The 22,146-nt window shown below is 35.5% G+C and overlaps 1 protein-coding gene across 1 annotated transcript; it reads right to left on the bottom strand.

The window, feature by feature from the left end:
• Positions 1-2,733: 2,733 nt before the first annotated feature.
• LOC149245199 (UDP-glycosyltransferase 86A1-like) lies at positions 2,734-4,623 on the bottom strand. Its single transcript, XM_089455543.1, has 2 exons — positions 4,112-4,623; positions 2,734-3,997 (listed from the first exon to the last, which is right to left on the bottom strand). Exons 1-2 carry the CDS (start codon positions 4,605-4,607, stop codon positions 3,084-3,086), a joined length of 1,410 nt encoding a protein of 469 aa, XP_089311669.1. The 5' UTR covers positions 4,608-4,623; the 3' UTR covers positions 2,734-3,083.
• Positions 4,624-22,146: the final 17,523 nt, after the last annotated feature.

The raw sequence follows: 22,146 nt of genomic DNA, 5'->3' as shown, positions 1-22,146 counted from the left end.
ATTTCCGACACCAACAGAAGAACTAGAGGAAGATTCGGAAATGATAGCTAGCGAAATGGGAATAGAGGACATGGATCTAAGTGACATTCTATAACGAGAAGGTATGGATCTACTGAATATGGTAGAGCAATGGAATAAGAAAGGCATGGAACATATTCTTAAGGAGGAGGTGGACAGAGTAAACTCACTATTCCTAGCTAGGCAAGATGCAGAATTGAACATGCAGAAAAGAAGCTTTGGCGCAACAAAAGGTCTGGGAGTTAAAGCCCTAAGTTTGCATCAAACCAAAATCAATCCCAAACAAAGGAAAAAGACGGGTCGTAGGACAAACAATGAGGCACTTCAAGAATTAGGTCAGATGCTCCTCAACTCAGGTAAGATGAAAGCCCTTGAGGCCTTCACACTCACCTCCTAAAAACTCTGTCAATTATGAAAATACTTTCATGGAATGCTAGAGGGCTAAATAGCCAAAAGAAACAAATATTACTAAGGAAAAAAGTCATTAATGAGAAGCCTGATATGATATTTTTGCAAGAAACAAAATGTTCCAGCCAGATAATGAAAGGGATAAGTAGAAATATTGGCAAAAGAATGGAATACATAGAGGTGGAGAGGAATGGTATGGAGGGAGGCCTGGCCACTCTCTGGAATCCTCAAGCCCTTCATCTCATTTCTGCAGAGGCCTCTAGATCATCCATTTCCCTGGAAGTTCAAATCATAGGAAATTCAGACTTATCTCTGCACTAATGTTTACAGCCCCCAGAAACTAGAGGACAAACTGGAAATGTTAGATTGTCTCTCCAAACTGAAGCAGAGATATCCCTCGACTAAAACAATTTATGGAGGAGATTTGAACATGATAACCTCACTAACATAAAATAAAGGAGGTATCAGAATTCTAAGTCGGGATGCAGAAGCATTCAACAACTTTATCAGAACAACGAATCTTGTAGATATCATCCCCAAGAAGTCACTATGTGCCCTTGGTTTCCAATTGGCATTTATCCAACTGATGAGGGCTTTCTCTGTTGACCAAATGCCAATGAATTTACAAATCATCGAGTGGTCCTTCATGTGTTGAACTCTTGCATTGAGTCTATGTGCTAGTATTTCTAGCTCTGGAATGTCTTTGGTTTTTTTGAGGTAGATAGTAGGGGTCCACTTCTTTTCCTGTTGGTCTGGGATCAAGTCCAAGTTCTGAACTCAGGCATCATTGCCACGTTCTGCGGAGAGGAAGCATGAAAATTAATATGCCAAGTAGAAGCATGGCAACGAGCTACTGAAAGTATAGTGGAAACAAAAGCAAGAGGAGAAGGCTAGGGTTGGAGGAATTGTGGAGCTAAGAGTCACACCAAAAACCTTTGACTACAAATATTTGAAGACTAAATTTAAATTTTCATATAATTAAAATGAACTATTATTGGATAGTATTTTTAACAAAATTAATTATAAAATTATTTTTTTATAGTAATTAATTATATTTTTTTCTTAAAATTCGGTGATTTATTTTTGACAAAATTGTAACTTTTGGGTTACTTAAAGTATATTTTAAACTATATAAATGGATTTACAATCTAGGGCTCATAGATTGTATAGAATTCATAGATAAAATTTGCAATTGATACAAATTGTTATTGAATTTTAAAATTAGTTAACCAAAAAAATCATAAAAGATATACATCACAAGTTTATATTATTATACATCTTATAATGTCAAGGGTTTAGAAAAGCCAATAGGCATCAATCCATAGTAGATACCAAGTCATTCACCTCACAATACATCTCATATTGCCAAAATTAAAAAAAAAAAAAAATCATAAAAATTAACTAAATTATAACTTTATTTTAAATTATTTTATTATTATAAAAAATTTAATATAAGATTAAAAGTGTATAGGTTTAAGAAAAAACATATAACTAAGAAAACCATATAAATTAAATAATTATGAGCATCAAAATAATGGATACACCTCACATGGCTAGGATTTAACTAAATTATAACTTTATTTTAAAGTATTATTATTATTGATTATAGAAAGAATGATATATAAAGTAAACATATTTACATTTAAAAAAACATATAACAAGATTCTTAATGATGAATATTCACCTCCATTTTACTATGGAAATTATTAACTTGTAAATAGATGTTTTTATAATGCCATGTGTCAATATTATGGATTATCAATACTAGATGTCCAACAAACCATAACTCATTTCATACTACATTTGTTCATGTGGCATTTTTTTAATTAGCCAATTCAATTTAAAGGGAAAAAAAAGATATAAATGGATTTGAGATAAATCTCAACTTTTTGTTTGTGACTAATACTAAAACTATTCTAGAATATTTATTGAAAATTAGATCCTACCATCTATCTAATAATTATTGACAATTAAATTAAAATTTAGAAACTTATTTCAAAATAAACCAACAGAAAAGATTACTAAAGCAGCTACTACAACAAGAAGTGAGAATATTTTTTTATCAAATAAGACTATTTTTATAAAAAGTAGTAACCTGACTTTTTTAAAATTAAATTGAAAACAAAAAAGTATAAATATATTTAAAATAAATGTCAACCATCTATAATAAATATTATGTGAATATTAAATCTTTGTATCCACCTCATAAATATTATTTCAAAATAAATATATAAATGTAAAAGATTAAAAATAATAATAAAAAATCAGATATATATTTTACCATTAATTAATTTCATAAATATCACAAAATGATGTAGGCTGATTAACAATAATATTTCTTTATGGTATAATAACCATAAATAATTTTTATTTCTTTATGGTAGAATAACCATAAATAATTTTTCTTACTTCAAACATTTGGTAAACCGATCCATATATCCAAGTCAATTATTTATTGGAAACAATGAGTGAGGCATTTCTCACTGCCTCGACCATGAAACCTGAAACAGTTGCAGCAGAATTCGATGAAACCAGATTATAAAGAAATAATGTGATTACTCGTTGAACCAAACCAAATTATAAAAAAGTAGTACGATTAACCGTTCAAGGTGCCTTGAAATTAGAAAATCAATATTCAGATCTGCCAGCACTCTTCGTCACCTTTGTTTGGTCTTCAACCCATTTGCAACAAATTCCAGATTTTTGTTGGAAGTTCCTCCTTTCTTAACTTCCATCTGCACTACATCTCTCAGTCTCTCTGCCGTCCTCCTTAGCTCCTCCCCTTCCATCAATCTCCTCACTTTTTCTGCTATTTCTTCCCTCCCAATAACCTTTTCAGTATCATTACTACTCTTCAATCTCAGTCCAATTTTCCGTTCATCGGCTAAGAGTTTGCAGTTGGTGTATTGGTCATTCCCTAGAGGGAATCCCAGAAGGGGAATGCCCAACGAGATGCTCTCTAAAATGGAGTTCCACCCGCAGTGGCTCAAAAACCCGCCGATGGAGGGATGATTGAGCACTTTCAGCTGTGAGCACCATGGAACAATCAGTCCTCGCTCTTTTGTTTCCTCCAGAAAGCCGTCCGGCAGCATGGCTGAGACTTCGGTGGCCTCCGGGCCGGGATGTCGGAGCACCCACATAAAACAGTAGCCGCTCTCCTTCAAACCCATTGCTATTTCCTCTACCTGCCTCGCCGACACGGGGATTAAACTGCCAAACGAAACGAATATGACCGACTTAGGACGCTGGTCGTCCAGCCACTTTGTGCAGTCGATCTCTACCCGCGAGCTCGTCCCCACAACGAAGTCGCGAGAGACTGAGTGATCGAGGTACGCCGAAGGCAGCAATGGGCCAACACAGTATACCTGCAATTTCTCTGACAGAGCCTCCACTACATGGCCTTCTAACGCTTGGAAGGAATTGGCTACTACCCAATCTGCTTCTCTGGCTCTTTCTAAACACTGAACAACAGCTCTGGTGTTTGCAGGGTCTTTCAAAAACGACCCAAGTTCTGCAGGCTGTATGGAGATTTCACCTGGAACGTGAATTACCGATCCCGCCTGACGGTGGACTGCACAGCAAGGGGAAGAACAAATCATTAGAATATTCAGAAGAAAATAGAAATGATGAATGGATAAGGGTTTGAAGGGAAAGTTTCTTGCAGAAAGGAAATAATCATGATCACCTAATTCGGAATGGTGAAGGATCGAAAACATTGAGATGCTCTGCGTCCAGAAAGAAATGGATAGCAGATTGAGCTTCTTGGCCAGAGGCACTGCCCATGTGAGGTAAGTGTCGGCCACGATGCAGGAGACGGGCGTTACATTGGGTTGCCGATGAAGATCGTGGATGAGCTCCTCCACAGGGCCTTCCATGTTACCCAACGACCGATAGAACTGTTGGATCTTACTCCATCTCTCGAACTCACCAGGCACGCAATCGGGTATGGCCACCATCCGAATGTTGAGGCCAAGATTTCGAGCATGGGCGAATGCATCAACACCGTGCCCCAAATGGGCGTCAGTGATGATTTGATGCCATGAGTTTGTAAGGACAAATGTAATGGAAATTCCCATGGAGGCGAGCTTCTTTGCGAGCTGCATCATAGGATTGATATGTCCTTGCCCCGGCAGCGGGACGACTAGGGCGTGAAAGCCGCCACAATTTCCAGTGCTCTCCATAGTGGGGCTATTACTTTCTTTCGATTCGATGTTTAGAATATATTGGTGGGGTTTATCAGCAACGCAGAGAGCCGTGTTGAACAAAGATTTGCAGGTATTGTAGTTAGTCAAAGATGCACACCATCCCGGCGGATTCTTTCCACCTAACTTCAGATATTAGCAAAGACATATGCTAAACGTGTTCGCCATTTTTGACTAAAAGCACTTTGGAATTTTGACCCATAAACGTGCCCAAAGCAGGAGTTTAACGAGGGCGATTTATTTTGGAGGATTCTTCGTGAAATTTGGTGAAAGAGCCGAAAATTTGTGGTTTTAAGAAATTCAAATTTGTATAATTTAATTATTTTCCAAATTTTAGCAAAGTTAGTTTTAATTAAAAAACATAATATAGATAATTAAGAAGTATTATTTTATGGAGTTGTTTTTAGTGTGATTTTATGGAGTTTCTGGTATTGGAACTTTGGTAAAGAAGTTATGGTGAAATCTTGATTTGTTTTGTGTTATTTAAATTATTTTTTTGATTGTATATATTGATTCACCACCCTGAAATATTTCTATGGCACTTTTATCAGAGTTACCCATCAAAATCATAATTTCAATGAATTCTTGCCAAATTTAAAAAAAATTAAACTGTAAAAATCCAAATTTCTTTTTCCAAAAAATCACACTAATAACAACTCATTATCTTATTAAAAATGCTAAACGCTTTCCTTACACGAAGCATTCAAATCCTACCAGCGACGTGGGCGATACAGGCCTCCTATCCCGTACGTGACTGTTCGGAGTTACTGATCACGTGCTTCCATGTTCCCCGCCTCTTCACGGTGTAGAGAATTTGAAATCACGCTACTTATTAAATGAAAAGTGTAATGCAAGTATGTACTCACTAAATGAAGAACTAGCAGTTAATTATTTTTTAACGTTAATAGAGACAAGATTGAGGTAAATTTAGATGCGAATCTGATATATTTTTTAAATTATTAAAAATAAATTTAATTAATATTATATATATTAAATTAAATAATAATTTATCATAAAATATTGTATCATGACAATAAATCTGATAACATCTCTATCAAATTTATATATATTAGGATGCAAAATATAATAAAATGAATCATTTTAATTTTTTTTATAAATTTGTAATCTAAACTAAAAATATTATTATTTAAAGAAATTTAATAAACTTAATTAGTATAATAAATATATATTTAAAAAATCAATTTTAGTAAATAGAGGCCCCAAGCTAAGTTGGATTTTAAATGATGTTAATATTATTTTGCTTGTTGAAACGTGGGAGCACAAAGAATCTAAGGTCCCTAACATAGATGGCTTTACGCTATGGTCTACCTGGAACAAGCGATCCTCCCATAGAGGCATTGGGGGAATAGCTTGTTACATTAAGAAGAACATCTTCCCCCATGCTAGGATTTATAAAAACGACCCTTACAACCAATATAGTTGGATAGAGATCACTGACATTAATAATAAAAAGACCTACATAGTCATATGTTATTTTCCCCCCATCAATTCTAACTTCTATAAGAAGAAGAATCTAGATAAAAATAGTCCCTACAATGGTTTAGAGAATAATATTTCTAGCCTAAGGAATGAAGGTAATATCCTTTTAATAGGTGACTTTAATGCTCGAACTTCAAGCAACCAAGCTATTATTCTAAGCAATCATTCCAACCCTAATTCTCTTTGGTTAGAAGAAGACCCTACTCTAGCTAGTAGGTACAAAAGGAGCTCTGAATACCTCGGGGAGAATTTGTTTGGGTCGGAGCTAGTCAAGCTCTATAGTGCTCAGGATCTCATAATTTGCAATGGTCTAAAGAAGTGGCCCAATTCTAACCAAATGACCTGCTTCCATGGGCTTGGTAGCAGCGTGGTAGACTATGTTATTTCCAATCTCCCTTTATACAACGAAATAATAATTTTTGACATCTTAAATGACCACGAGCCTAACTCTGATCATAGGCCTTTACTTATAACTCTCAATTTTGTCATGCATAGAGATCCCATAGAAAATAATCCTTATAGCCAAAAGAACCTAATATTTGATAGAAATAAAAACAATCTTTTTCTAAATGAATTAAAAACTAATTTGCTTCCTTTATCTAGTATAGAAAACATAGAAGACCTCTATCATAATTTTACTACAACCCTCTCATATTATATTATCAAGTTCTCAACTGAAGTTTCAAATAATAAAAGAAATAGCAAAACCAACCCATGTTATGACAAAGATTGTAAAAGTGCGAGGAGAGCAATTAAGGAAGTTGTTGATGAATCTCTTAAAATGGGCAAGATAAAAATATACAAAGCCCTAACTAAAAGGAAAAAGAGGCAGTACATTCGTAAAAGACAAGAGAATCTCTTACACCTCTCTAAGGTAGATCCTAAGAAATTTTGGAGGCAGATTCTGACTAGGAAAACTAAAGATAACAATAAAATTTCTTTACACAATTGGAATTCCTATCTTAAAAAGCTTTATGAATCTCCAAATGTCATGGATAACTTTGAAACCTTGCTCACAACAAAAGAAGTTTTCTCATTAGAAGACATTGATTTTGGGGTTAAATGCCTGGCAAATGGGAAAGCTAAGGACATCGAAGGTTACTAGGCATAAATCTTAAAAATTGGAGGTCTTGTCCTCATCCCCCACATCCACAAGCTTTTCAATCAAGCAGTCAAGCAAGGGTTCCCTAAACCATGGACTCAGAGCCTCATTATCCCTATTTTTAAAAGTGGGGATACAAATAACCCCTTTAATTATCGGACCATTATGATCAACCCTCTCTTAGCTAAGTTATATGGTATTATTTTGGAAAAGGAGTTGAGCATATGGCTTGAAAGTGAAGGTAAGCGAGCTGAAGGCCAAGTGGGTTCTAGAAGGCATCACTCAACAACAGACCACCTCGTTACGCTTAGGATCATTGTGGAGGAATGTCATAATGATAAATCCAATCTCTTTTGTTGCTTTGTGGACTTTAGAAAGGATTTCGATACGGTTCCTAGAAACAACCTTTGGAATAGATTAGAAGAGCTAAAGGTTCCTTTCGAGTTGAGAGCTATCACTATAATATTATACGAGAATGTAATTACCAAGCTAAAAAGCAATGAGGGGTGGTCGAAAGATATTAAATGTAATATTGGAGTTAAACAAGGTTGTCGCCTCTCCCCTACCCTATTTGGAATTTACATCGACAAGCTTGAAGGTTATTTAGAGGAAGCAGGTTGTGCTGGCACGATCTTAGCTGGGATAGTCATCATCCTTCTTCTCTATGCTGATGATATTGTTCTTCTCGCAAGGTGCATATTTGATCTTGATAAGCAACTTAGGCTTCTTAAGGATTTATGCTCTACCATGGGTATGACTGTTAACACTGAGAAAACAAAAGTTATGATTATCAAATCCAAGGACACTTACGCTAATTTTATGTATGACAATAATAACTTGGAGGAAGTGTATTCTTACAAGTACCTAGGAATTGATATTCATCACAAGCTCAACTGGAACTATAACATTGAGAAAAGGATTAATGGGGGGTGGAAAGCTTATTTTGGTCTTGAAAATAATTGTAAAACGGCAAACCTCGTAATGTGGGATAAAAAGAAGTTCCTCTTTGAAACTTTAGTCACTCCTGTTATCTTATATGGATGTGAGGTCTTGGGTTGCAGCATCTCTAGAGAATCCTGGAGAAAGATTGAGCAAATCTAGAAGTGTTTTATAACGTATAACCTGAAAATTAAAAGCAATACACCCTATCCTATTCTCCTCATAGAAGTAGGTCTTTCCCCTATCGAGAGCCTAGCTATGAATAGGCTTCTGTCGTACAAGCACAAGCTCAATAACAAAGGAGACCATAGACTTCATAAGCTAGCTTTAAATTCCAGTCAAAACCACCTAAGGCTCAAGTGGGGGTGGTATAAAGACATGAAGGCCTGGTTAAACCTTTGGGAGATCAACGAGAATGATGTTTTGCAAAACATTAATAACATCAAAAATATTGTTACTTCTAAGTTCAAAGAAAAAATGTGGTGTGAGAAAGATTTAGCAGCTAAAAGAAAATTAAGTTATTATAAGAAGGTCATCAACCCCACCGTAGAAGATCAAAAGTATCTCTCTGTTTTAACTAGCTCAAAGAAGAAAATTAATATAGCGAACATTAAAACAAACTCTAATGAGCTCGACAATGAAACAGGTCATTGGGCAGTTTCTAAAACACCATGGACGGAAAGGATCTGCCATCTCATCGAGGATGAAAACCACATCGTCTTAGAGTGCCCCACGTACAACCACATTAGATCTCAGTTTCATAATCTTTGTCACAATATTGACCTTCCTAGCCTTTTACGATCTCAAAATTATAGTGAGCTCAGGAGGCTTCTCTCCAAGATTTTTGAGCATACGAATAAAATCTTAAATCAAACTAAATAATTTGTTTCTTTAGGTCCGATAGACCAAAGTTTGGTCTCATTGGACGTTAACCATCATCATCATCATCATCATCATCATCATCATTTTTAAAAAAATATAATAAACTAAAAAATATTATTATTTTAAAGAAATTTAATAAACTTAATTAGTATAATAGATGTATATTTAAAAAATCAATTTTAGTATATAAACTTTTATGGTTAGAAATATGATGATAAAAATTGTTGGAATATCATGTGATTTTGATGTTGCATTGGATGTTTCCAGTGAACACTTTATCCATCTTGAAAGGCAGAAAGTTCATTTGATGAAGTGAAACGTGAGATGAAGTAAAAAGTGTTGGATCAAGTTTGTTGAATCTTTAGATAATATTTAATATTAGCGCACACTTTATCATTATTATGAGTAAATATCCAGTAATGTAAATTTTTTTGGAATAACATGTACAAAAAGTAAAAATATTTAATTTGAATCCAAAAATAAAAATTATTAAAAATAATTTTATAGCAATTATAAATATATTACAAATATTAGAATTTAACTATGTTTATATGTGCATTTATTTATTTTGATATAGAATTTTGAGAATTTTAATGTGATTATCAATAATTATTATGTGGATGGTAGCATTTAAGCTTTATGAAATATTCATGAATAGAGAGTTAAGATTTATCTAAAAAAATAGTTATCTTGTTTTTTCTTTTGTCCATGTCCATATATACAAGTGTGAGATTTACTTTCCATTCAATTTTTAATTATAGCATTGAACTCTTGTTACACGTCTTTTTATCATGAGGTAATTTTCTTATGAAATATTAATGAATAGAGAGTCGAGATTTATCTAAAAAAATAGTTATGTTGTTTTTTCTTTTGTCCATGTCCATATATACAAGTGTGAGATTTACTTTCTGTTATCACTCCTCCGGATCTACAAGACTGAGGAAGAGTCCAGCTGAGGTAACCAAAAACCAGTCTTTTAGCTTGGTAGCCAGCCCTACCAAGTCGGAGAGGGCTCTCTCCAAAGGATCACAGCCAAGAGGGCTTAATAGATTAGGGTTTTAGGCTAGAAGTAAAGTGCAGAGGGTTGTTTGATTTGATTTTGGTTGGGTAGTCACAAGGATGGGTGATTTAGGTCAGAGGGACTAGGTCAGGGCAAATGGCATATGATTGCAGACATTCAAAGGGGCAAGGTAGGTATGAAGCTTAACACTTTAAAGGTGATTTGATGAGATGGTTTAAGAATGATGAGGAGTTAGGAAAAGCATAAGAGATGTATTCTTCATAAACTGAAGAAAAATGGACAAAGTATGATAAATTACCCAAAACAGAGCATGATTAAGCATGTATTCTGCCTATCAACTTGAAAATTACCATATAACAGACATGAAATGGTTTATGAACTGATAAAACATTCATACAAATGATCACAAAGAAGAAACAATGCTAAACATTTATACCACATGTATCCCAGAAAAATAGTTGCAACTCATCTATTGAAACTGACCAAAATCTGATACAATAGTCTCTGATCACTAGTACATCATCCCACTAAATCCAACTTGTAAAATGACTAAGAAAATACATAATATAGGCCTAAAACTAACTCATCCTAAGCTCAGGGGTTGAATCCATGAGAGGAGGAGCAATTGCAAGAAAGTCTGAACTGATAGCTGGAGTGTAGGGTGGTCAAAGTGATTCATCCCTCACTCTAGCAAACTCATTCATTACATGCCACTTAGGGCATTGAACTGATGTATCTACCCTAGATAAAAGTAAAAACATAATAATTACATCATCTAGATCAATTACATGAGTAAAACTTGAATTTCCCATAGGTAAAAGTCAACTTGGAGTGAAATAGTGAAAATAATGGAAGACTGTCAAACACGCAGCGACCTGGTTAAACGCGTAGCGACCTAGTCAAATGCGTAACGTCCTCTTCAAGATGACTTTTGACTTCCTTCCCATTGTCCAAATCTAGCCCAGGATAGCTCATTAGAAGTATTATCGTGTCTAGTTTCCAAAACCGCCCTTGGTTTTCAAAATGGGCTTGATTTTCCCCTCCAAAATTGCAATCTCCCAAGACTACTCAAACGCGTAGCGACCAGGTCAAAAAAGAGGCAGAAAGGTGATTTTTGGTAGTTTTTGACCCTTTTGGCTGACCAAATTTGCTCCAAATACTTAGAAAAAGTACAGGGTGCATTTCCTCATCACTCTGAATCAAAAAATGCTGACCATTTTCTCATTGGATGCCCCAAAAAAGAGCACAGCATCCAAGTTGTTGCGTGTTTGACCGTTTCACTATCAAGAGCACCCTCACAGTGTCAAACGCGCAATTCCATCTTCAGGGCTGCATTTGGAGGCCTTCCTTGTGTCCAAATTTGCTCCACGATAGCTCGTTGGAAAGCCCTTCGAGTATACATTCCAGATCTACCTTTATTTTTCAATTTGAAAGTCATTTTCCCTATCAAAATTCTAATCTCCCAAGACTGGTAAACGCGCAACGACCAAGGTGCAAAAACGAAGTGTTCTCTTGTAGGAAACTTTTGGAGGTCTTACTCAACTCCAAATTGAGTGCATGATAGCTCATTGGAAATATTTTTTTTTTCTAGTTATCATTTGACTCATCAAGAAAGTCATTTGGACACTCCAGATAGAAGAAAAAGTCATTTTTCCAAAAATCACTCCAGAAGTGCAACGACCCTCTTGTAGCAACTGTATTTTTTAGATTTATCTAAAACCATGACATGTGTGTAAAAGGTGAAGGAGGTTTTTCATGCTTGACCTATGATGGACAAAAACCTCTCTAAATTTTACCAAATTCATCGCTGTTTGGTCTGAAACATAGTTTGAATAAAAACCAGCCCTATGTGTCGCAAGTGATTTGTCCCTTGGAATGACTTCTTGAAAAATGATGGAGACATGATGTCTATGAGTTTGGAATGGCCTCATACTTGTTCAAATTACCTACCTTATGCCTCCTCTACTCATATGTCTCTGATTTCACAGTCAACCTTAGCTCAGTGGGAGAGGAAATTAGGGTTTAGTGTAGGCAAAACAGGGGATTTGGGAAATTTATAGGAATGGAGGGAAATAAAGGGGATAGGGGGCTTCTAAATTCTTAGGAAAATTTTTTGAAGTAGGGAGGTATGTTAGGAAGTAGGGGAAACTAGAATTTCAAGGATTGAGTGAGGGGAAGGGGTTCAAAAGGGAAAAGCACAGGCCTAGTCTAGAAAAGTGTCAAAAGCATAGCAATAGGCTAGGGTTTGTAGAAAAATGATGATTTTGAGGGATAAGAGTGATGGGAAGTGTTTAGGAAGGTATATTAAGGATAGGGGAAGGTGTAAGAGCATTAGGATACAAGTTTTGTTGATGATTTAACCATGGAGGTCATGAAACCAAGAAAAATTCCCTCAAAACCCTAGGAGAGGGAAATGAGAGGAATGGTCATGGGAAAAGGTCAAGGGAGGTAGATGGAGTGTAGGTGAGTGACATATCGATGGATAAGAGTGAAAATGAACCTTCCCTTGGTCTTTAATGGCCTTTATACCTTGTTTAGATTTTCAAAATTAGTCTTGGGACCCACTTTTTATTTCTGAAACTTGACTTTTCTTTTATAATTTACCTTTGAACTTGATCTTCTGATTTGATCTTCTTGGTGGATTTGGACACATAATTACTTTGAAACTCTTCCTTTTGGATGATGGAACTTTGAACTTACAACACTTGGAACCATGAGAATTATTACATATTAAAAGCATAAAATTACATTTTGCTTGAATATTCAAATTACAAACTATTTTGTTGATGAAATCTTGTTTAATCTTACTCCTTCACTTGTTGGTCTCTTATGCAGGAGATGGTGTTTTAGTGGACCTTGGAAACCCTAAGACCTAATGGAGACTTTGAATGGCTGTGACCATGATGAAAATGATTGTCATGATGAAGACAAGTCATGATTAATGGTATACTTCAGCTAAAGGTGAAATGAGCCAGCAAGGGGTAAATTTATAAAAGGAGTAAAGGAAACCCTAATGCAACCTTCAGTGACCAAATTTTTGCATGATGACCTAGTGGAATGACAAAAATTTCATACGGGACTCTAATATGATATAAAAGGGAGATTTTGATCACTGGTGGCAGTATGCAAACACTGGCTCTAACATTAGCCTTATTTGGGGATGGCAGCTCCTTGGAGGTGCCAAGAACACCGTAGACCAAGTGGCCTTACCATATGGGCCAATACGGTCAAAAAACTCAAAACTGACTTGAAAATGACTCAAAACTTACTTCAATGAAACAAGTACTTACAAAGCTTATTAATGGCAGTAGGCCATCGAGATTTGAGGGCTTCAAATCCTGATGACAACCACCTGCTTGTTGAAGAAATATGTACAATCATGTGAAGTGAGACTTCCAATGTAACCAATCTAGCAGATGGCTACTTACTGAAATTCAGCTCTCACTTTCCTCGAGCAGTCAGAACGATGTACATGTAGGCAACTCACAATAACAACTGAAACCAAGGCTTATGCTAACAAACCAGACAACATTCATTTTCTCCAATGCTTGCAAAAGAATGTCGAAGGGATCTTGAAAATACTAAAGCATTACCTTGTCTTGAGATCCAACAACAAAAATACAAGTACTCCCTTGATTCTGATATGAAAGAACATTTGGTTGTTGATTGATAGGAAGGCATAGCCAAGTATAACCTTCTGCTATCTTAGTGTTCGCTATAAATTCCTCGAGCATGAGAAATTCTAACTCGATTTCTGACATACTGTCTCTCTCAGGTTCATACTCCTCAAATTAATAGTCTAAGTCATTCTTAAACAGAAAAAATTCTTCAAGATTATCAAACATGACAACCCTATCATCTTCATGAAAGAAAAAAAATATTTGTTCATTGATTTATAAATCTAATTTCAAGATTGTCCTCATTTTCAAAAGTGGAAGAAGCTTCACTAACACCTTCTTGACTATGTGAACACTGCAAACCTGCATTAACTTGGGCTGTAACATGACTTTTTAGGAGTTGATCTATCTCATCTTCAGACAGAGGAGATAGTACTTTTTGTTTTCTTTGGACAAAACAACAATTGTCTTCTTTCCCTCCTAAAGTTTGACAAGGATGTGTTAGGATATTTCGACACATAGGAAATAGTTAAGTACAACTTGGTCTAGTGTAGAGTTAGGTAAAGTGTGTTTCTTTACTATGTACTTTTGTAACTTACAATCTGATGGTCACGATATGTAGTGATCTGACGGTTCATTCTCTCCTCAGTATTACCGAAACTTGATCCATGGCTTAACACCCGATTGGTCAATGATCTCTATTTAAAGAGCATGGAGGGCCATTTGTAAGGTAACTGTTCATGAGAGAAGATTATGTAAATTTTCATTATTTTATTAATAAATTGCCTGAAGTGGTTGTGTTGGCTCAGGGCATGGACTGTTTCCCTCTTTGAGGGTTTTAACCACGTCAAGAATACTAGTGTATTGATTTGTGATCTATTTGTGAGCAGTGTCCTTTGGTGTTCTGTCTGAGGAACTTACCCTGTAAATTCTTACATGGTATCAAAGCTATTTGAGGGCCGCATCCATTGGTGATCCAAATCTAAAGCCGATAGAATTACATTCGACTGTCATTTCCTAGATCTATTGTTTCTGACTACTTTCGGGCTGAGGGGACTGCTCTATTGTGTTAGGAGCATCTGTTCCAGTGAGGAACCCCTTTCATTTCACGCGAAAAGGTTTCCAGTAGCCCTAGCTACGTCATTTTTAAGATTTGGAGGTATAGAGTGTTTATTTGTAGTTTTTATCTCTATGTTTATTTCGGTCTATTTATCTCTTTGTTTTTTATTATCAGATCTATGGCTTTCATTTCTGCGTATTCTCTCTGCCCCGTGACTCTATGCGATTTGGGAAAATCAGAAATAGAAAGGAAGGATTTTTCTCATGCGTATGCTCTTTTCCGCCGCGCCTTAGTGTGATCTTGGAAAATCAGAAACATTAAGGAAATTTTTTAGTTTCTAGGTAAAGCTAACTTCAAACCATAAGGGTTGTTTTTTTTTTGTATGTTTGTGTTGGGTTTTGTGGTTTTTGTTTTGTAGGCAAAGAAGAGGTTTCTCAAGTAAGCACGCACCCCAAAGCTTCAGCAACTAAAAAAAAAACCCTTCATCTTTTCCAAAAATTACTAACCTTTTAAACGAGCTCACTTGGTCCAAAGTTACTTTATGAGAATAGAGATCTTGGGTTCAAGTATTTCTTTTTGTTGAGTTACTTTTTCAAAAAGCACATGTAGCTTATGTTTTAAAGTTACTTTATGTAAAAGTGTTCTCACCCATTATAAAAAGTGAGTCACTTATAATTCTAAAGTCTCTTCATCTTTTATTTAAGTTACAATTTAGTGGGTAGCTCATAAAGTACCAACCATTGTAAAAGTGAATTTAACTTATTTATAAAAGTGAGTCACATGATTTTTTTTAAAAGTGAGTTAATTAGATTTAAGTTTGGAATGGGGGTGGGGGGAGGGTGGTGGGATTTTTTTTTAAATATAACATTATCATTCATTTCCACACATTCACGCACTTCGTCGGCATCTTCAACAACTTTTCTTCAAAGAGCCATAACTTCTTCATCCGAAAGCCGTTTTCAGAGCCATTTTTTTTTAATCAGCGTAATTTTTCGAGATCTTTCCATTGGAACACTTAGTTTCAGCATCTACAGCTTCATTTTCTGTTAAAATGGAAAGTCCATGCTAAGTTATTCTTGATTGCACCAACTACATCGAATGGTGTTCCTACATTGTGGATTTACTTAGAAGTAAAGGTCTTTACAGAATAGCCTCAGGCCAAGAAGCCCAACCTCAAGATGAAGATAAGGCAGCCAAATGGGAAAATAGTTAAGATCAAGCACATGGGTTGATAGGGATGTCTATTTCTCCAGACCTTAGATTCCATATCACAGAACTTGATACTCCTAATGAAGCAATGAAATAGCTCACTAAAGTTTTTGGCATTAAAAATGAAATTAGAGCCCATCAACTTGAAAATGAGTTGCTTACATTGGATCCCAAAAATTTTTCTTCCATTGAACATTTTTTGTCCAAGTTCAAGACCCTTAGACTTCTCTTGGAAGGTGTTAAGGTTAAGAAAGATAATGGTACCTTATCTATTCCATTCTTACTAAGTTGGGACCAATATACTCTGTGTTTGTTTCCACCTTCCATTCTACTAGAGAAGCCTTTATTTCTCAAGGACAAGACTACAAGTCCCCCTCTTTTAATGCCTTTTGTGATTCTTTAATATGAGAACAAGAAGAGTTCAAATATCTTGGTCTTCTTAATCTTGGAAACTCTTCTAAGAAAACCTTAGCCGCCCAGAAACAACCAAATTCAAAGAATCCTAAGAAGCAGTATCCTAGAAAGAATGGTCCTAAACCAAACAAGGGTCCTAAGCAATTTCAGCCTCAAAATGAAAAATCATTTCAAAAAAATGATAAGGCAAATAAAAACAAAGGGAAGAAGACTGATAGACATTTCCACTTTTGTAATCAAGATGGCCACTTAGAATCCAAATGCTTTAAAAAGATGGAAGCCTTGGAAGCAACAATGAAGAAGCATAACATCCATTTGGGGCACTCTTCTACTTCAACTTTATCTTCAGGAATAGCACTTTCTGCATGTGGTTGTCAAGCATCTCGGTCTGGTTATGCAATAAATGTATCTTCTTCTTCTCATTCTCATGACTAGCTCATTGATTTTGGAGCTTCTTATCACATGGCCAAAAAAAAAGCCATGTTTTCTTCTTTAAATGATTGTAAAACCAAAAATATATATGTTGGTGATGATAGATCTCTTAGTGTTGTAGGGGCTAGAACTGTTCATCTAGACAATGGTCAATTTAATGATGTATTATGTGTTCCAAGCTTATCTTGCAACCTTCTATCTGTATATCAAATAACTCATTCAGGTGAAGGTAAAATCATTGAATTTTCACCTCACGATGTTGTAATTGAGGACCTAAGATATCCTAAACAAATTTTAGCTACTGGCATTACTGATGATTCTACAAGGTTGTATAAGTTTAACAACTTTGGGTCATCAAATATTCCCTGGGTATTTATTGCTCATAATGATGAAATGAGCAAACTTTGGCATGAGCGATTTGGTCACTTAAACTATCACTCCCTTCAGAATCTATGTAAAGAAAATATGGTGACAGGTCTTCCAATGGTATGTTGTAGAGATGGTGTTTTTTCTGGATGTGTACTCGGAAAACATCATCAAGACAATTTTGAAAAATGTGCCTCTTGGCACGCCTCAGCCCCTTTACAACTTGTGCATAGTGATTTATGTGGTCCACTTCTAGTTGTTTCATTCTCTGGCTACAATTATTTCTTAACTTTCATTGCTGATTTCTCCAGATGCACTTGGGTATACTTCTTAAAACTCAAGAGTGAAGTATTTTACATGTTCTTGGCCTTTAAGGCCTTTGTTGAAAAAAAATCTGGACATCAAATTCTTAAGCTAAGATCTAATAATGGTAGAGAATATGTTAACAACAAATTCATCAACTTTTGCACTGAGAATGGAAATCAAATGCAACATACTATTCCATATACTCCACAACAAAATGGTGTAGCTAAAAGGAATAATCACACCTTAAAGGAAATGGCTAATTGTATGCTTCAATATAAAGGAGTAGTCTTAATTTTTGGGCAGAAGCAATTAACTGTGCAAATTACATAGTAAATCGCACTCCTACTAAGATTTTAAATAATATCATTCCAAAAGAAGCATGAAGCTTAATTAAACTAGATGTGAGTCACTTTTGTGTTTTTGGAAGTGAAGCATGGGCCCATATTCCAAATGAAAAACATAAAGCTTTAGAACCTAAGAGTGAAAAATGTATTTTTGTTGGATATTCTGAAGATGTCAAAGGATATAGACTTATTCCACTTAAGTCCAAAAATATTATCATTAGAAGAGATGTAAAGTTTGCTGAAAATATATCAGCCTACGAGCCTAGTTCGACGAATGTGCCACCTCTCTCTATCCCTCCTACTTCTGAAAATATTTCTTCTTCAAATGATGACAATGAGGATGACAATCCTCCCCCACCTTCTCAGGATCCTCCTTTAGCTCTTCAGCTTCCAAAATGGGTGTTACTCGAGATGCAGCAGGTGCTCTTGCCGGTAATCGTATAGATCAACGATGTACATGTTCTTATTTCGATAGAGCCTCTTCTTTACTGGCTCAAGCTTCAGCGAATTATGATCTTGACACCTTTGCAGAAGCTTCAGGCCATCCAGATTGGGACGTAGCTATGAATGAATAATATTGTTCATTATTGGCAAATGATACATGGGTTCTTGTTCCTCTTCCAAAGGGATGAAAACTTGTTAGATGCAAATGGGTTTACAGAACCAAGTATGGACAGATGGAAAAGTTGATAGACATAAAACTCGTCTTGTTGCTAAAGGTTTTTCAAAAGTAGAAGGAATTGACTATACTGAAACCTTCTCCCCTGTTGCCAAAATGAACTCTATCTGCCTTGTTCTTTCCCTTGCTACCTCTTTCAAATGGGAAGTCCATCAAATGGATGCTAAATCTATCTTCTTGCATGGGGACTTACATGAAGAAATCTATATGGAACAACCTACTAGCTTTATACAAATAGACTTTAGCCTTGTATGTCAGCTTAGGAAATCCCTTTATGGTCTCAAGCAAGCCCCTCGGGCTTGGTATGCCAAAATGGATAGCTTTCTTTTAGAAACTAGCTTTTCTAGGTGTCATTCTGACAATACTGTCTACACCAAGAAAGTGGGCAAGTCTCTTATCATTCTTGTTCTTTATGTTGATTACCTTATCCTTACTAGTAGTGATCCCAACCTTATAAACCATGTGAAGTCCAACCTTAAAAAGAAGTTTTCTTGGTCTTCAAGTCTTACAATCGAAGGAAGGTATATCCCTTTCCCAGTCCAGGTATGCCTATGATCTTCTACACCTTTTTCACATGGAATATTGTAAGTCAGCCCCTTCTCCCTTTCAGTCTGGAGCCAAACTTTCAGTCACTGGTTCAGTAAACAAGCTAGGTGCAGGAGTAGGTGTATGGATATATAAGTTAGAATGATCATGTTGAGGGACACGCCTATAGGTTAAATTTCAAATGTACAAACAATATGGCAGAATATGAAGCACTCATGTTAGGTCTTAAACTGATTAAAGGGTTAGGAGCTATAAGGGTATCAATTATGGGAAATTCTAAATTGATAGTTAAACAAATTAATGGTGCTTACTTAACCAGAGATCCTAGATTAGGACTTTACAGAGGTACAGTTGTAGAAATCCTTAACACGTTTTTAGAAACTAAGGTTGCTACTATTCCCCGAAAACATAACATGCAAGCCCATAGCCTGGCTATGTTTGCGAGCACCTACAAATTTCCTTTTCAGCCCAATCATCAGTATACTGCTGAGGTTGGGCACAGGCTAGCTATACCTGATAATCTTAAGAACTGGCAAGTTTATGAAAACGATAAGCAGATTAATCACTTTCTGACATTAGATGAAGAATTTGCTAGCATTAATATAGATGTAGACAGAGTTTCAGATTTTGATCATGCTAATGAGTTAAACATTAACAAATTGGAAGAAAACTCAATAAACATACTTCACCCTACTAAATTCATCAAAACAGATATTCAAGACTTAAAGTAGATGGATATTGATGAAATAATTGATGATGAAACTGAAGTCATAAACCTCAAAGATAATCAATTACCCAAGGGATTAACTCCTTTGGAGGACTTATTTGACTCCAATGATATTCCTAAAAAGCCTAAGATGGAGCCTTTGAAAGCAGACATCAAAGAATGCAATACAGGAACTCAAGAGAATCCTAAATTGATAAAATTATCTAAATCATTACCTCCGAATGAAAAGTTGAAGTATATTGAACTTATGAAAGAATTTCAGGATGTTTTTGCCTGGAGTTATGAAGACTTAAAATCTTATGATACCAACATTATACAACACACTATCCCTTTGAAAGAAGATAAGAAACCTTTTAGGCAAAAGTTAAGAAGAATCAATCCTATTTTATTACCTTCCATTGAAAAAGAAATCAAACGAATGTATGAAGCAAGAATTATTGCCTCGATTAGGTTTTCAGATTAGGTATCCAATATTGTCCCTACAAGAAAGAAAACAGGAGAAATCAGACTGTGTGTTGACCTTAGAAATTTGAACAAAGTCTCACTCAAAGACAACTATCCCTTACCTAAAATGGATCACATACTGCAAAGGGTAGTAGGTTCCACAAGGATTTCACTTTTAGATGGATTCTCAGGTTAAAACCAAATTTTATTCCATCTTGATGACCAAGCAAAAACTGCATTCACAACTCCATGGGGCACCTTCATGTATGTTAAAATGCCTTTTGGATTGAAAAATGTAGGGGTCACCTTTCAAAGGGCAATGGATATTGCCTTTGCAAAGGAAATCCATGACTTCCTGGTTATATACCTTGATGATATTACAGTGTTTTCTAAGTCAGATCAACAACACCTGGATCATCTCAGGCAAGTTTTTCTTAAATGCAGGAAATATGGCATTTCTCTGAACCCAAAGAAGTCTTTAATTGGTTTTGAAGAAGGAAAACTATTAGGTCACATTATCTCTAAAGATGGAATCCAGATTGACCCAACCAGGATTGAAGCTATCTTGCAAATACCTCACCCAAGAAACATTAAAGAACTTCAGGAATGTTTAGGAAAAATAAATTTTTTGAGAAGATTCATTTCTAATTTAGCAAAACTAATTAGACTATTGAATAACATGTTAAAAAAAGATTCGACTATTAAGTGGATAGTAGAGGCTAAAAAATCATTCGAAGAGATAAAATTGGCCTTAACTCGAACACCAGTCCTAATAAGTCGAATGTTTGACAAAGAATTTATTATTTTTTCTTTTGCATATGAACATAGTATTGCTGCAGTTTTACTACAAAAGAATGATCAAGGATTCGAACAACCAATAGCCTTATTTAGTAAAACTCTAAGAGATGCATCCTTAAAGTATAATATAATGGAAAAATAGGCTTTTTCTTTGGTACATGCCATCAAAGATTTTTGAGTTTATATCTTGTATTCTCACATTGTAGCCTATGTTCCTAATGTTGTAGTCAAGGACATTCTAACATAGAATGGAGCTGATGGAAAAAGGGGTAAATGGATTGCTACCATATTAGAATATGATTTAGAGATTAGAGCTACAAAATTAATCAAAGGCCAAGGGCTGGCTAAACTCATGGCTGAAACCAATTTCCAGGCCCTAGGTATAAATTTTATTGTAGAACTGGACAATGAAGAGGAGATGGCGACTCCACAGTTCAGCCAGGCCTTTTTAGACTCACCTTGGTATGCTGATACAATATATTTCTTACAAAATTTACAAGCTCCTCTAGGGTTGTCCAGAACTAAAAGTAGGTTTTTGAAAATGAAATCTTTGAAATTCTGCATAATGGATAATACTTTATTTTGGAAAAATAATGAAGGCGTTCTGTTAAACTATTTATTAAAGGAAGAATCTGACAAAGTACTCCAAGAATTTCATGCAAGTGATTGTGGAGGACATCTATACTGGAAGACAACAGCTGATAAAATCCTGAGGGCTGGGTTCTACTGGCCATCCTTGTTTTTTGATGTAAAAAGGTTTGTAACCTCCTGCCACAAGTGTCAGATATTTGAGGGGAAAAGAAAGCTTCTGCCTTTACCTTTGAAACCCATTTCTACTGAGAAACCATTTCAACAATGGGGTCTAGAATTCATTGGCAAAATTCACCCTCCCTCTTCTGCTCAGCATAGATGGATACTGATTGCCACAGATTAATTTACCAAGTGGATAAAAGCCATTCCCTCCAGACAAGCCTCTGATACTGTTATCATAGGTTTTTTAGAGGCTAATATTCTGTCCAAATTTGGTTGCCCCAATAAAATTATCATAGATAATGCTGCAGCATTTAAATCAAGGAGGATGATTGATTTCTGTCATAAATGCCATATCACCCTTGGTCACTCTACAACCTAT

This window comes from Pinus tabuliformis, chromosome 7 (assembly GCF_031772625.1).
Source record: "Pinus tabuliformis cultivar Carrire ecotype Pingquan chromosome 7, CPIR1, whole genome shotgun sequence".
NCBI lineage: Eukaryota > Viridiplantae > Streptophyta > Pinopsida > Pinales > Pinaceae > Pinus > Pinus tabuliformis.
The sequence above is the reverse complement of the archived record's forward strand: the minus strand, read 5'-3'. Positions and strand labels throughout refer to the sequence as shown.

Coding starts and splice junctions, on each gene's coding strand:
- LOC149245199 (XM_089455543.1), bottom strand. CDS start 4,607: ATGGAGAGCACTGGAAATTGTGGCGGCTTTCACGCCCTAGTCGTCCCG. Junction 3,998..4,111: donor CCTTCACCATTCCGAATTAG/GTGATCATGATT, acceptor CTTGCTGTGCAG/TCCACCGTCAGGCGGGATCG.